The 14083-nt window shown below is 33.4% G+C and overlaps 1 protein-coding gene across 1 annotated transcript in view; it reads right to left on the reverse strand.

The window, feature by feature from the left end:
* Positions 1-14083, reverse strand: part of CCDC7 (coiled-coil domain containing 7) — a 116450-nt gene that overhangs the window by 21876 nt on the left and 80491 nt on the right. Inside the window, exons 13-14 of the mRNA XM_026000785.1 lie at positions 12612-12666; positions 390-455 (exon numbers count right to left, since the gene is read on the reverse strand). Coding sequence (XP_025856570.1) covers positions 390-455; positions 12612-12666 — 121 coding nt within the window. The remainder of the gene's footprint in view (positions 1-389; positions 456-12611; positions 12667-14083) is intronic.

The raw sequence follows: 14083 nt of genomic DNA on the forward strand, positions 1-14083 counted from the left end.
GTGTACCCACTTATGAAAATGTTTCTAACTTTTTCCATTTCCATTTAATCATTTAACAGGAATTTGATAAAGAGCAGTAAAAACCAACATCCTAGTTTAATTGACCTGGAATGCCTGCATTGTTTTACATATAAGAGTGTATCAGTTTGAAATATATTTACTTTATTTGATGATGAAAGCTTAATTTTCTATTTTATTGTTTGAAGAAGAATGAATAGTAAATTTTATTAATATATTCCTAGTACATAAAATGAATATACTTTAAATCTGGCAAAACAGTACAATACACAGACCTATTAGTTTTCAAGGTTAAATTTATTCATTTAAAAGTTACTTACAGGTATTTCCTTCACTTGGTAACAATTTTAAAAGAACATAATGTCATTTACCTGTAAAGCCTGTTTCAGTTGTTCCTGAAGGACTTTGTTCTCAATTTCCAGAGCATGTGCTACTTTCTACAATGTAATATAAGGGGGGAAATGCATTAATTTCAGTATTTGTTTCTATAAATTCATTTTTACAATTATTATCTTTCTAAAGTCCACAGATCACCAAGATGATGACTGGAGCACACACAGTGACTTGCACATTTCTCAGGCATAATGGTGGATAATTTCTGCAGCTGTAGCTTCCTATTGATTTTGCACAGGAAAACTGACTTTGAAACTGGTAAATCATTACTACAATAAATTAAATACTTCATTTTTCCTTTTCTCAAGGCCTGAAATATTTAAGTATAAACATTTCAAATTTTATGAAAAAAAGCAACTCTACTCTTAACAGAAAATAATATAGTTCTGACTTTTTAAGAATGAATGGATTCTGCTATACATGAAATGTCTCAACAATTCGCCATCAGATGAGTGACAGTTTGAGGAATCATATCATATCTAAAGTCCCAAGCTCTGTTTCTGGTATAGCAAAGCAAGTTCCTATTGGACAGACCCTGCCACACATAAAAACTACAAACCCTGAACAAAATACAAATATCAACACTGGAAAGCAACCAAGAATAAGTAGATTCTTGAGAGAAGGTGATTCTTAGAAGAAGAAAGGAGTTCCATGTAAGATTCTTGTCTCCTGGCTTCTTGCCTAGCAAATTGGATAAAACAGCAGAAAGAGACCATTTGAAGATACATCAGTAGAAAATACCTATCTAGGGAAAAAAAAAAAAAGAAAAGAAAATACCTATCTAGGGATGCCTGAGTGGCTCAGTGGTTGAACATCTACCTTTGACTCAGGGCATGATCCTGGAGTCCCTGGATCAAGTCCCACATCAGGCTCCCTGCATGGAGCCTGCTTCTCCCTCTGCCTGTGTCTCTGCCTCTCTCTGTGTCTCTCATGAATAAATAAAATCTTAAAAAAAAAAAAAAGAAAATACCTATCTAAAGACAAGAAAAGAATGATTTTAGAAATGAAGAGGGACTGAGGAATATTTGGGATACTATCATATATCTAACATGTAATCACATTCCCATAAGGAAAAGAGAGAAAGAAAGTGATAGAAAAAGTAGTTGAAAAAATAGCTGAAAATTTCTCAAAATTGGTAAATCTTCATACTCAAGATGTTCAGAAAACCCTAAACTGATTATATATATCAACTTATATAATATATATGTATATAAATATATATATTATGATATAATCAGGCCCACACACATCAGAGTGAAATGTTGAAAACCAAGTTAAAAAAAGGAAAATCTTAAAAGTAGACAAAGAGAATGCCAAATTACACAGATAGAAATGATTTCAATGATTACTTCTCATCAGAAAAATATGAACTCAAAGCGAAAATGGAAAACCATCTTCAAAGTGTAAATGTTTCTCTTCTGAAAGTATTATTTAAGAAATAGAAGTTTTAAATCTATATTTTTTATTCTCTTTGAAATTTGAGAGGACACAGCATCCATAAAAACAGAAACTGATAATAATGAGGACAAAAGCAAATCTTTTAGTTACTGTTCAAGAGATCTCTATATAGGACTATGATGTGCTAAGGAAAGTCATATTCATAAACAGGCACAGAATTATAATAAGTCATCTATTGGGACTAAGTAACTTCAAATAGGAAGACCAAGTTGAGTAGTCCAAGGAGGCATCCTCAGTAAGACAGACCTAAAGGGACAGACAGAAAATAACTACAAAAAAAACCATTAGAATTCAGAGAGCTCTGATGGATGCAATTATAGCCATAAACTAAGATCTTTTGGGATAATTTTTTAAAAAACATGATTTTGAACTTAAAATGTTGAGAGAGAAGACACTATTGAGCTTCTCAATAGTGAAGGGAAGATGGCAGAGTAGGATTCTGAACTCACCTCACCCCACAGACATAACTAGATAATGCATCAGTACAAATAACCCAGAAAAAAAAAAGACCCAAAGACTGGCAGAACAAACTCCACAACTAAACATGGAGAAAAGGATACATTGAAGAGAGTAGGAAGGGTAGAGATGCTGTAGGGACCTAAATGGATAGTGGGCTATCCATGGGATAAAGAGGTCTGTGGGCAGAGAGAGGGCTGAGAAACAGAATATCACAATAGAGACCCTGAACAGGAAAGATGAATCCCCCATAGCACTTGGCTTTGAATATCAGAGAAGCCGGATTTCACAAGTTCTTACAACCAGCAGGACTTAAGCCCTAGAACTTTCAAGAATCAGTGGCTCCACTCTGGGAAAATCTGGAGGGCATTAGGAAGCTAAGTCCCCAGCCTTAAAGAGAAAGCACAACAAACTGCCAGGAAGATACAGCTTAAAAGCAGCAGTTTCAAAAATACCTAGAGCATACAGGAGGGAAAGTTAGTTAGTAACCTCAGACTTCACTGAGAAACTTCTCCAGGGAAAATTTGCTGGTAGGTGCCATTTCCTTCCCTACCCCACAGCATAATCACATAGCCACATGTGGGAACCAGCCAGGCACTGGCATTCACTACCTAACCTCCCTACACCGTTTGCCCTCCTCCATCCAGTGGAAGCTGCCTCAGTCCTAAAACTGGGGGTTTCCTCCCTAGAAAACCAGCACAAACCATGCCAACATTGTGTCTACTGACTTCCTGCAGAGGACAAGGGCATATTGTTAAATTGCACATCTCTGTAGGAAGATGACAGCTACAGCCCTTGTTAAAAGTTTGCCCACCCATTACTTTCAAGAGTAAGAGATGAAACTGACTATCCTAACACACAGAAACAGTTAGGCAAACAGTTAGGACATTGAGGAATATGTCCTAGATTAAAGAACAGGATGAAATCACCACAAGAGACCTAAGTGAAACAGATGTGTTATGTTTAATAGAGGACTTAAAGCAATGATTATAATGATACTCAGTGGGCTTGAGAAAAGAGTATAAGACATCAGTGAGACCCATAACAAATAAAATAAAAAGAAAACAATAAGAGAACAAGAATATGATAACTAAAATTAAAAATACACATGATAGAATAAATAGCAGGCTAGAGGAATCAGAGGAACAAATCAATGACCTGGAAGACAGAATAATGGAAACCAATAAAGCAAAGTAAGTGAGAGAAAAAATATGCAAAATGAGAACAGACTTAAGAAACTTAGTGACTTCATCAAGCATAATATTTACAGTACAGAGATCTCAGAAGGAGACAAAAATGGGGCAGAAAATTTATTTGAAGAAATAATAGCTGAAAACATCCCTAATCTGGTAAAGAATTAGATATCCAGATCCAGAGGCACAGATATCCCCCAACAAAATCAACCAGAGGAAGTCCACACTATGACACATGCTAATCAAAAGGTAGTGATAAAGAGAAATTTTTTTAAGCAATAGAAAAGACTGTTACATAGAAAGGAAATCCTATAAGGCTGTCATCTGGTTTTTTTAACAAATTCATTCTATGAGGCAAGCATTACCCTGATACTAAAACCAGATGAAGACATCACAAAAAAGAGAACTATCACCCAATATCTCTGATGAACACAAAAGCAAAACTCAACAAAACACTAGCAAACCAAATCCAATAGTTTGTTAGAAACATCATTCACCACAATCAAGTGGGATTTATTCCTGCAGTGCAAAGTTGATTCAATATTTGCTTAATGCATGACATCAATAAGATATATGATAAAAACCATATGATCATTTCAATAAATGCAGAAAAAGCATTTGACAAAGTATAACATCCATTGTGATTTAAAAAAAAACCTCAACAAAGCAGTTTAATGGGAATATGCCTCAATATAATTATATAATTAAGGCCTTATATGAAAAACCTACAGCCAACATCATACTGAACAATGAATAACTGAGAGCTTTTTCCCTAAGGTCAAGAACAAGATAAGGATATCCACTCTCATCACTTTTATTCAACATTGTACTAGAAATCCTAGCCAAAGCAATCAGATAACAAAAAGAAATAAAAGGCATCAAAATTGGTAAAGAAGAAGAAATTTTTACTACTTGCAGATGACATACAGAAAACTCAAAAAACCCCACAAAAAATACTAGAATAACTGAATTTAGTAAAATTGTAGGATACAAAATAAATGTACAAAATTCTGTAGAATTTCTATACACTAATAATGAAGCAGGAGAAAGAGAAATTGAGAAAATCCCATTCACAATTGCACCAAAAACATAAGATACCTAGGAATAAATTTAACCAAAGAGGTGAAAGATCTGTACTCTGAAGAGTAGAAAACATTGATGAAAGACATTGACGATGACTCACAGAAATGGAAAGACATTCCATGTTTATAGATTGGAAAAATAAATATTGTGAACATGTCTATACTACTCAAAGTATTCTACAGACTTAGGGCAATCCCTATCAAAATACCAATAGTATTTTTCACAGAACTGGAACAACCCTAAAATCTGTATGGAACCACAAAAGACCTCAAAAGGCAAAACAATCTTGAAATTGAAGAGCAAAGCTGGAAGTATCACAATCCCAGACTTCAAATTCTTTTACAAAGCCATAGTAATCAAAACAGTATGGTATTGGCACAAAAATAGACACGTAGGTCAGTGGAACAGAATGGAAAACACAGAAATAGGCCCCATGCTTACACAATCAATTATTCTTTGACAAAGGAGGAAACAATATGCAATAGGAAAGATATTCTCTCCAACAAATGGTGTTGGAAAAACTGGCAGCAACATGCAAAAGAATGAAATTGGACCACTTTCTCACAGCATACACAAAAATAAACTCAAAATGGATTAAAGCCCTAAATGTAGGATCTGAGACCATAAAAATCCTAAAGAGAGCACAGGCTTTAATTTCTCTGACATTAGCCACAGCAAAATGTTTGTAGATGTATCTCCCAAGGCAAGGGAAATAAAAGCAAATAATAAACTGTCAGGACTACATCAAAAAGTTTCTGCACAGTGAGGGAAATAATTAATAAAACTAAAAGGCAAACTATAGGATAGGAGAAGATATTTGCAAGTGATATATCCAATAAAAGGCTAGTATTCAAAATAAATAGGGACTTAATAAAAATCAATACCTAGAAAACAAATAATCCAATTTAAAAATGGGGAGAAAATATGAACAGACATTTCTCCAAAGAAGACATCAAGATGGCCAACAGAAACATGAAAAGATGCTTAACATCACTCATCATCATCAGGGAAATACAAATCAAAACTACACTGAGATATTACCCTCACACCTCTCAGAATGACCAAAATCAAAAACACAAGAAACAACAGGTATTGGTGAGAATGGGGAGAAAAAGGAACACTGGTACAGTGTTGGTGGGAATGCAATCTACAGCCCCTGTGGAAAACAGTACGGAGATTCCTCATAAAGTTAGAAACAAAACTACCCTAGGACGAGTAACCCCACTACCCGGTATTTACCTGAAAATTTTAAAAACACTAACTCAAAGGGCTCTATGAACCTCTATGTTTATTTCAGCATTATTTATAGAAACTTAATCACTGAAACATTCCAGTGTCCATCAATAGATGAATGAGCATACAAGATACACACACACACACACACACACACACACCCCACAGGAATATTATTCAGCCATAAGAAAAGAACAGAATCTTTCCATTTCCAAAAACATGGATGAAGCTGGGGAGTATAATGCTAAGCATAATAACTCAGAGAATGACAAATACTATATGATTTCACTTGTATGTAGAATTTAAGAAACAAAACAAATGAACAAAGGTGAAAAGAGAGAGTGAGAGAGAGGCAAACCAAGAAAGAGACTTTTAACTATAGAGAACAAACAGATGGGTACGAATGAGGAGGTGAGTGAGGGCATGGGTGAAATAGGTGATGGGGTTTTAAAGAGTTTACTTATCATGATGAGCATTGAATAATGTATAGAATTGTTGAATCACTATATTGTACACCTGAAATTAATATGACTGTATGATAACTATATTAGAATTAAAATAAAAACAATTTTAAAAAGTCAAGAGGAAGTGAACATGAGAAAGACTAATTTTGAGAATATATTTAGAACTATTGTCAAGTAAATAAAATAGTTCAAAGCACAGAACAAACACACAATAGAAGCCAAGACCAAAAATACAGAAAATTTAAAAAATAGATCTAGGAATCATAATATTTGAATATTAGTTTCATAAGGGTAAAAGAAAAAAAGAAAGATAAATAATAATGAAATAGGTAGGAAAATAAAACTTAGTTGATTAAATAAAAAAATTAAGATCTGGTAAAATTTCTATACTTCAGTGAAAAATAGAGGTAAGAAGTAAGAAGACTTGTTCCCAAATAGCATCAAACTACTATGCTACCTGAAAGCCTCTACCCAAATTTTCCATTAGAGAAAAATCACATTCTGTCATGTTTAACTGTTGAATTGTATGGGTCTCTTTGTATAGTAGCTTAGCCTATTTAAGAGAGTTAAATAAAACAAGTCTAGATTTGATTGAATTTTAGATAGAGAAAAGTAAAGGAGAGAAAGGGAAAGAAAATATGTACTCCATTTATGGTAGACGACAATGGCCATAAATTCTTTATGGTAGCTCCCCTCAAATGTGGAGTCCATTTCCTCCTCTTTAAAAATTAGGCTGGCCTGTGACTTGCTTTGGCCCGTAGGAGACTATGCATATGGCAGGATCTGAGGTCTGAGCTTATGAGGCCTCAGTAAGTTTTCCAGCTTTGTTTCTAGCTTTGTTTGCTCTTGCTACTGGCAATCAATCCTTCTGTAAACTATCCAGGGCTAGCCTCCTCGAGGCTTAGAGACTAGAAAGAAGTTCCATCTGTCACAGATGTTCCAGCTGAGACTTCATATACATGAATAAAGCTACCTAAGATCATCCAACCCAAGACAAGCCTTCCAAGAAAGAACACTTAACCAGTCACTAAGAGAAATAATGAATATCTGCTGTTTTAAATCACCAAGTTTTAGAGTACTTTGTTATTTAGTAAAACTTAACTAGTATGCTTAGCAATAGAAAATATGTATTATTTTATGTCAGAACATTTACAAAAATGGAATACTGTGTTGGATTATTTCCATAATTGACCATGAACAATTTCTCCCACTGTATGCCACTCTTCCTTGTGAACATTGGCTACCTTATGACTTCCTTAAAGAATCTGATGGAAAAACTACCAAGACTTTCAACTCCACATCTCTAACAAGTTTTATGGGTTTTGCTCTTGCCAGTCTGGAAAACTCATATAAGGAGCTGAAAAACCAGGGTAAGGACTCTGTTATATAGTTATAGAACAATTCAAAAGAAAAAAGAAAAAAAAGCTTAGGCCTAAAGTAACTTGCAGGGTTAAAAACATACCTAACAAACCTGTGGATCTGGCTAAGGAAATTACCAGCCCAAATGCTAAAAATACTATTTGGCTTATACTACTGAAATGCAATAAAGTTATTGCAAGAGAAATAAACTAAAGAAAGAATGGTTCGATTTTAAAGCAGAAATTAGAAAACATCAGGAGATTCATGACAGTAACTCCAGCCCACAAAAGAAGTTCTCAAAGTAAGAAATTACTTTAAAGTAATTTCAAAGATCAAAGTCATGGTACTACACTAAAATGTAGCTTCAGAGTCAAAGTCAGATCAAGAATGTGACTATAAGACTCTCTATTTAGACCTCAGAAAGACTTAAATATACTTTTGGATCCTCCTAATCATACAAAAGAAGTTGAATAATCTTGAAGGTATTGTCCTGTAGAAGCCTGACATACTTTAAGTAAAAATAAGTCTATCTCAGAAAGAATTATGGACATAGCTTTAAGGTAAAAGAATGAATCACAGTAACATACAGAAAACAAAGTTTTAGGAGAAACACCACCATGTTAGACTAAAAAGAACAGAGACATTTCAAAATGAAAAGACAGCTCAAGGTCCCAAATAATAGATGAGCAGGAAGCAGGCTGAGTGAGCTATTCAGCGGCAATGTGGCCATTCTTATGGAAAAGAAATTGATGATTCACAGAGTAGAATCTATATACCACACTGCAAAATAAGAATTACTTAATTTTTGATTAGGAAATCATTCCCAGGGAGCAAAACTAGACCTCAAAGTACATACCCCACCCTGAAACTCAGAACTGGTACCATGTGTCTAGTTGGATTTCAGGACTGCTCTCAATTATGTGCCTTCTGTTTTCCCCCTATTTGAATAAAGAGTCTATTGCAATCATCCTATCCTTTTCTCAATACTATGTGTTAAGTATGTGTTGGAGGGATGGGGTAGGGATAACTTGCCACTTTAGATAACAGATCTCAAGATCAAGAAGAGCTGTGCCAAGACCCCACATTCAGATCTGGTGCCGTATCTAGACTTGGTACAGATGAAAATATCCTAGACTTTAGATAAAACTAAAATGTAATGAAATTTTAGAAGGAAGGTGTGAGTACATTTTGCCTGTGGAAGAAATATTAACATATGACTAGAGGAAAGATTATCACAGACTATTTCCAAAAATGACATTCTATAATTTGTCCCACTTCATGTATATATTCTACTTCTCTCATCAAGACTGACTATTTTCCCTCCTTTTGAGTCTGGGCTAGCCCCTAACCAATAAAATGTCATGGAAATTATGTTCTCAGGCTTCTGAGCTCAGATCATAAGAGGTCTGGCAGCTCCTACTTTTGTTTGACCTCTTAGATTCCAGCTGCCATCGGAAGGCTGCTTGGGCTTGACTGCTAAATGATGAGTAATGCCATGAGAAAGATTCAGTCCCTAGCCACTCCACCAACCACCAGACATCTGAGGAAGCCATCTTGAACGTTCCACAGCTGAATGACGCACATCAATGACCCAGCTGATACAACACAGAACAGAGGAATCATCCCACTGGACCCAGCCAACCCCAAAATCAAAGAGAAATAATTATTGATGTGCTAATCCTCTAAATGTTGGCGCAGCAAGTTATAAAATAATAGAAAACTGAAACAAAAATATACATTTGACCACAAAGAAAACCTTTAAAACTCCCAGATAGTAAAGATTTTTTGGTCTTATTTTCTGATGTTAACTCCAGAAAAAGGTAAACCGAAAATGAAAAGGTAAACTAAAAACACGTTTTTGAAACAACAACAAAAAAAACTTGTAACACCTATAAAATTCAATATTTGATGAAAAATGTATAGCTTGGATAGTGTTTATTGTTATTAAACAAACACAAAAGTAAATAAATTACATATAACAACTAAGGCAGATCTGAAAAGGAATTAAAAATGAAGAAAAAGAGGGAGAAGAAATTAATAAAGATTAAAGTAGAAAACAGTAACAGCAAAAAAGTAAAATAGAACCATTAAATAAAACCTAAAATCAGTTAGTTGAAAGCACCAGCAATATCTAATCCCCTGACAAACCTGATTGAAAGGAAAGCAACAAAAAATAAAAACTTTTATAAATGAAAAATAAATGGAATAAGAGATATAGAAAAAAGAAAATAAAAGGAATCCTAAGATAGCATAATGTAAAATTCTAACCAATGTCTTTGAAAAGCCATTAAAAATGGATGAATCTATATTAAAATATAAATTACCAAAGTAGATGCACCACCAATAATCTCAAAAGGAATTGGAAAAGTGGTAAAAGAACTACCATTTAAAAAAAAGGCTCCTAAATGCTTTTACAGTCAAGTTCTATATAATCTTCAAATTACGTCTCACTTATTTTAAAAAGTCCTTCTTAAATTCTAACTAGAAATGTATTACATTTGTTATATTAATTAGAAAGGATCAATATTTTTATAAAATTAAATCTTCCCATTTGGCAATACTAAAATTTAGATTATAAGAAATACTGTTTACAATTCCATCTTAATAAATTCATATAACTTAAAATTAACTAATTTATCACTGAGTTAATTTCAAAACACTCTAACTGTTCTTCCTGACTGCAAAATCCAATCTCTACCCCAAAAATTTATCTTTCATAAAGCTGGCAGAGTAATCTTAATTAAAAATACCAAATGGATCACTCTTAATATTCTTCAATGAATCCCCATTTCTTACTCAAAATACAAATTATTAATGTGATCCATATATGGCCTCTATCAGGCTTACTACTACTCTTCTCCTTAATCCAAAAATCCTATCATATTCAAGCACTTGAATTCCTCTGAATAGCCTCTGTTCCCTCAACTCTTTGTCTTTATACATCTTATTTCTAAATAGAAATCCTTCCTGTTTTCTAACACCATATTCTCAGTTACTACATCATAATTCTCCTTTCATATTGTATTTATTATGCTGGAATTAGTCAGGGACATTATGCCTCAACTATGTGCTAACCTACTATAGCTTTGAAATTAATATGTTATGTCAATTACATCTCAATTTTTTAAAATAAATTCCTTAGAAAACTTAGATTTTAAAAATTCAATATTTTTTATCAAGTCTGCACCTTCTATATTATGATATGTTCAACTATAATTTATACAAGTACATATAGAATGCAATTATAGTTTATATTTGTATTAAAGACTTCATATCCTTAATACTTAAAAGTTAGTAGTAAGTAGTTTTAACAAAAAGACTTCTTGGCATTGCACATAGAAAAAACTAAGTGAATTTTCTGTAAATTTTAAAAGTTGATGATCCTTGAAAAGAAACAATAAATGGGGAGTTCACATTTGAATTTATGCTCTTAGTCATTTTAGCCTCACCAAAAAATAGAGAGGATCCCTGGGCTATCCAATCCAACCAGAATGCATCTTATAACTCTTCAAATCTGGTCAAGTTATTTAATATCTCTGAGTTTCCTCTTCTAAAAATGGAATACAGTAGTCTCCCCTCATCCTTGGTTTTGCTTTCTGCAATTTCAGTTACCTATGCTCAACCACAGTCTGAAAGCAGCTGACTAATAGTCAGAAGATGAATAGTAAGTAGCTGAATGCTACAGCAAAATGCCTACATATTTCACTTCACTTTATCTCATTATGTATGCATTTTATCATCTCACATCCTCATAGGAAGATGGAGGAGTACAGTACAATAAGATTTTCAGAGAAATCACATTCATGTAACTTTTATTGCAGTATATTATACTTGTTCTTTTATTATTGTTATTCTTAAATAAAAGTAACTTACAGTATTAACTTGTTACTAAATTTATCATAAATATTAAACTTTATCATAGGTATATATATATGTATAAGAAAAAGCACAGAATATACAGGGTTTGGAACTACCCACAGTTTCAGGGATCTCCTGAGGGCCTTGGAATGTATCCCTATGGATAAGGGATATACAATAAGTTACTAGAATAGAGTCTACCCAACACCTTGATTGCATTTAGTGAGCACAGGACATAGCTAAGCCAGCACAGCCTCCTAACACTCAAACTGTGAGACAATACAAGTTGTTTTAAAAACTGAAAAATTTATGGTAACTTGTTATGCAGAAATTGAAAACTAATACCATAAAGTGGAATATTTTATTTTATATTCAAAATCTCAAGTGTAGTACTTTCATTTTCTTCCCTAATTTGTTACCTGACCCTTAAACCACTCAGGTTCACATTTGTGGGATACTTACCCCAGCCACTCACTGAAATGAGTAGTATAATGCTCTGGTGGTTACTTTAAAAAGTAAAGTTATAGCAAAAAAAAAAAAAAAAGTATTCCAAAGCCAAGATGAAATAAAGTTTACTTACCTTTCATTGCATCACATAAAAAAGAGTGGGCTCTATAGTTCACAATTACTGAAAAGCTTTTTCTTATTTGATTTTTACACCTCTTCTACCTTTCTGAGATAGAAAAGATACTGTTTTGCCCATTTTAGTGATAGAAAATATAAAGCTCAAGTAAGTTAAAGGGACTTGTCCATAGTCACAGAACTTAGTAAGATCCTGTTATGACTCCCAATATGATCTTTCCTCCATGATATTTCCTGTTGTTGAGTAAACTATGGTAAGTTTCATAATCTTGACAGTAAACATGTTTGTGTTTACCATATTATTTTCTGAAACTTACTGAGAAAAGTCAACCAACAAAAAAGAAGTATCTTAGAAATAACTTTAATAAAAAAATAACTTTAATACATACATACACACAAATATACATGCACACAGACACACATCCCTATTTCACATGCATACTAATGTTTACACATATAATTATCACAGCATATACTAAATTAAACTTATATCCATAGAGAAAATGTGTGTTACCTGGCCTTGAGTCAAATCTCCTTTTATTTTAAGCTCTTTGACTACAGACTTCTTCCTGTTATTAAAAAGGTTTTTAAAAACATCATGATATTTTAAATTGCATGACTACTTTGCTTTTTTGAATAGTACTTAAACCATTTTTAAATAACATTTCTCAAAAAATTCATATATTTAAGAATCATAAATCCATATAAATGATAAACAATTGAATAACATTTCTTAAACTAATTTTTCATTGGTATGATTAAAATATAGGAGTGAGATAAAGCAAGGAGTCTCAAAGTACATTGATCATTTTTTCCTCTCTGGTCATCTTAAGTTTTCATTTAAATTCCAGTTAGTTAATGTACAATGTAATATTAGTTTCAGGAGTATAATACAGTAATTCAACACTTCCATACATCATCCAGTGCTCATCACAGTACACTCCTTAATTCCTCTCACCTATTTAACCCAACCCTCCCCCCACCTCCCCTCTGGTAACCATCAGTTTGTTCTCTATAGTTAAAAGTCTGTTTCTTGGTTTGCCAACAACACAAGAAACAACAGGTGTTGGCAAGGGTATGGAGAAAGGGGAATTCTCTTACACTATTGGTAGAAATGCAAACTGATGCAGCCACTCTGGAAAACAGTATGGAGGTTCCTCAAAAAGTTAAAAATAGAACAATTGCTACAATTCAGCAATTTCACTGCTAGATATTTGCCTAAAGAATACAAAAATACTAATTCAAACTGATACATTGTTTGTAGCAGCATTATCTACAAATGGCTAAATTATGGAAACAGCCCAAGTGTCCATTGACTGATGAATGGATAAAGAAGATGTGATGTGTTTGTATATACATATATACAAGTGCACTTGTAATGAGTACCGGGTGTTGTATGGAAGTGTTGAATCACTGTATTGTACTCCTGAAACTAATATTACATTGTATATTAACTAACTAGAATTTAAATAAAAACCCAAGATGACCAGAGAGGAAAAAATGATCAATGTACTTTGAAAATCCTTACTTTATCTCACTTCCACATTTTAATCATATCAATGAGAAATTAGCTTGAGAAATATATTCAACATTTACACACACACACACACACACACACACACTGGAATATGCACTGGAATATTACTCAGCCATTTTTTTAAAGATTTTATTTATTTATTGATGATAGACAGATAGAGGCAGAGACATAGGCAAAGGGAGGCTCCAATGCAGGCAGCCCAATGTGGGACTCGATCTTGAGACTCTGGGATCACACCCTTAGCCAAAGGCAGACACTCAATGGCTGAGCCACCCAGGTGTCCCTACTCAGCCATTAAAAAAAAAATGAAATCTTACCGTTTGTAACAATGTGGATGGAGCTAGAGAATATTACACTAAGTGAAATAAGTCAGAGAAAGACAAATACCGTAAGATTGCACTCATATGTGGAATTTAAGAAACAAAACAAATAAGCAAAAGGAAAAAAAT

Source organism: Vulpes vulpes, chromosome 2 (assembly GCF_048418805.1).
Source record: "Vulpes vulpes isolate BD-2025 chromosome 2, VulVul3, whole genome shotgun sequence".
Taxonomy (NCBI): domain Eukaryota; kingdom Metazoa; phylum Chordata; class Mammalia; order Carnivora; family Canidae; genus Vulpes; species Vulpes vulpes.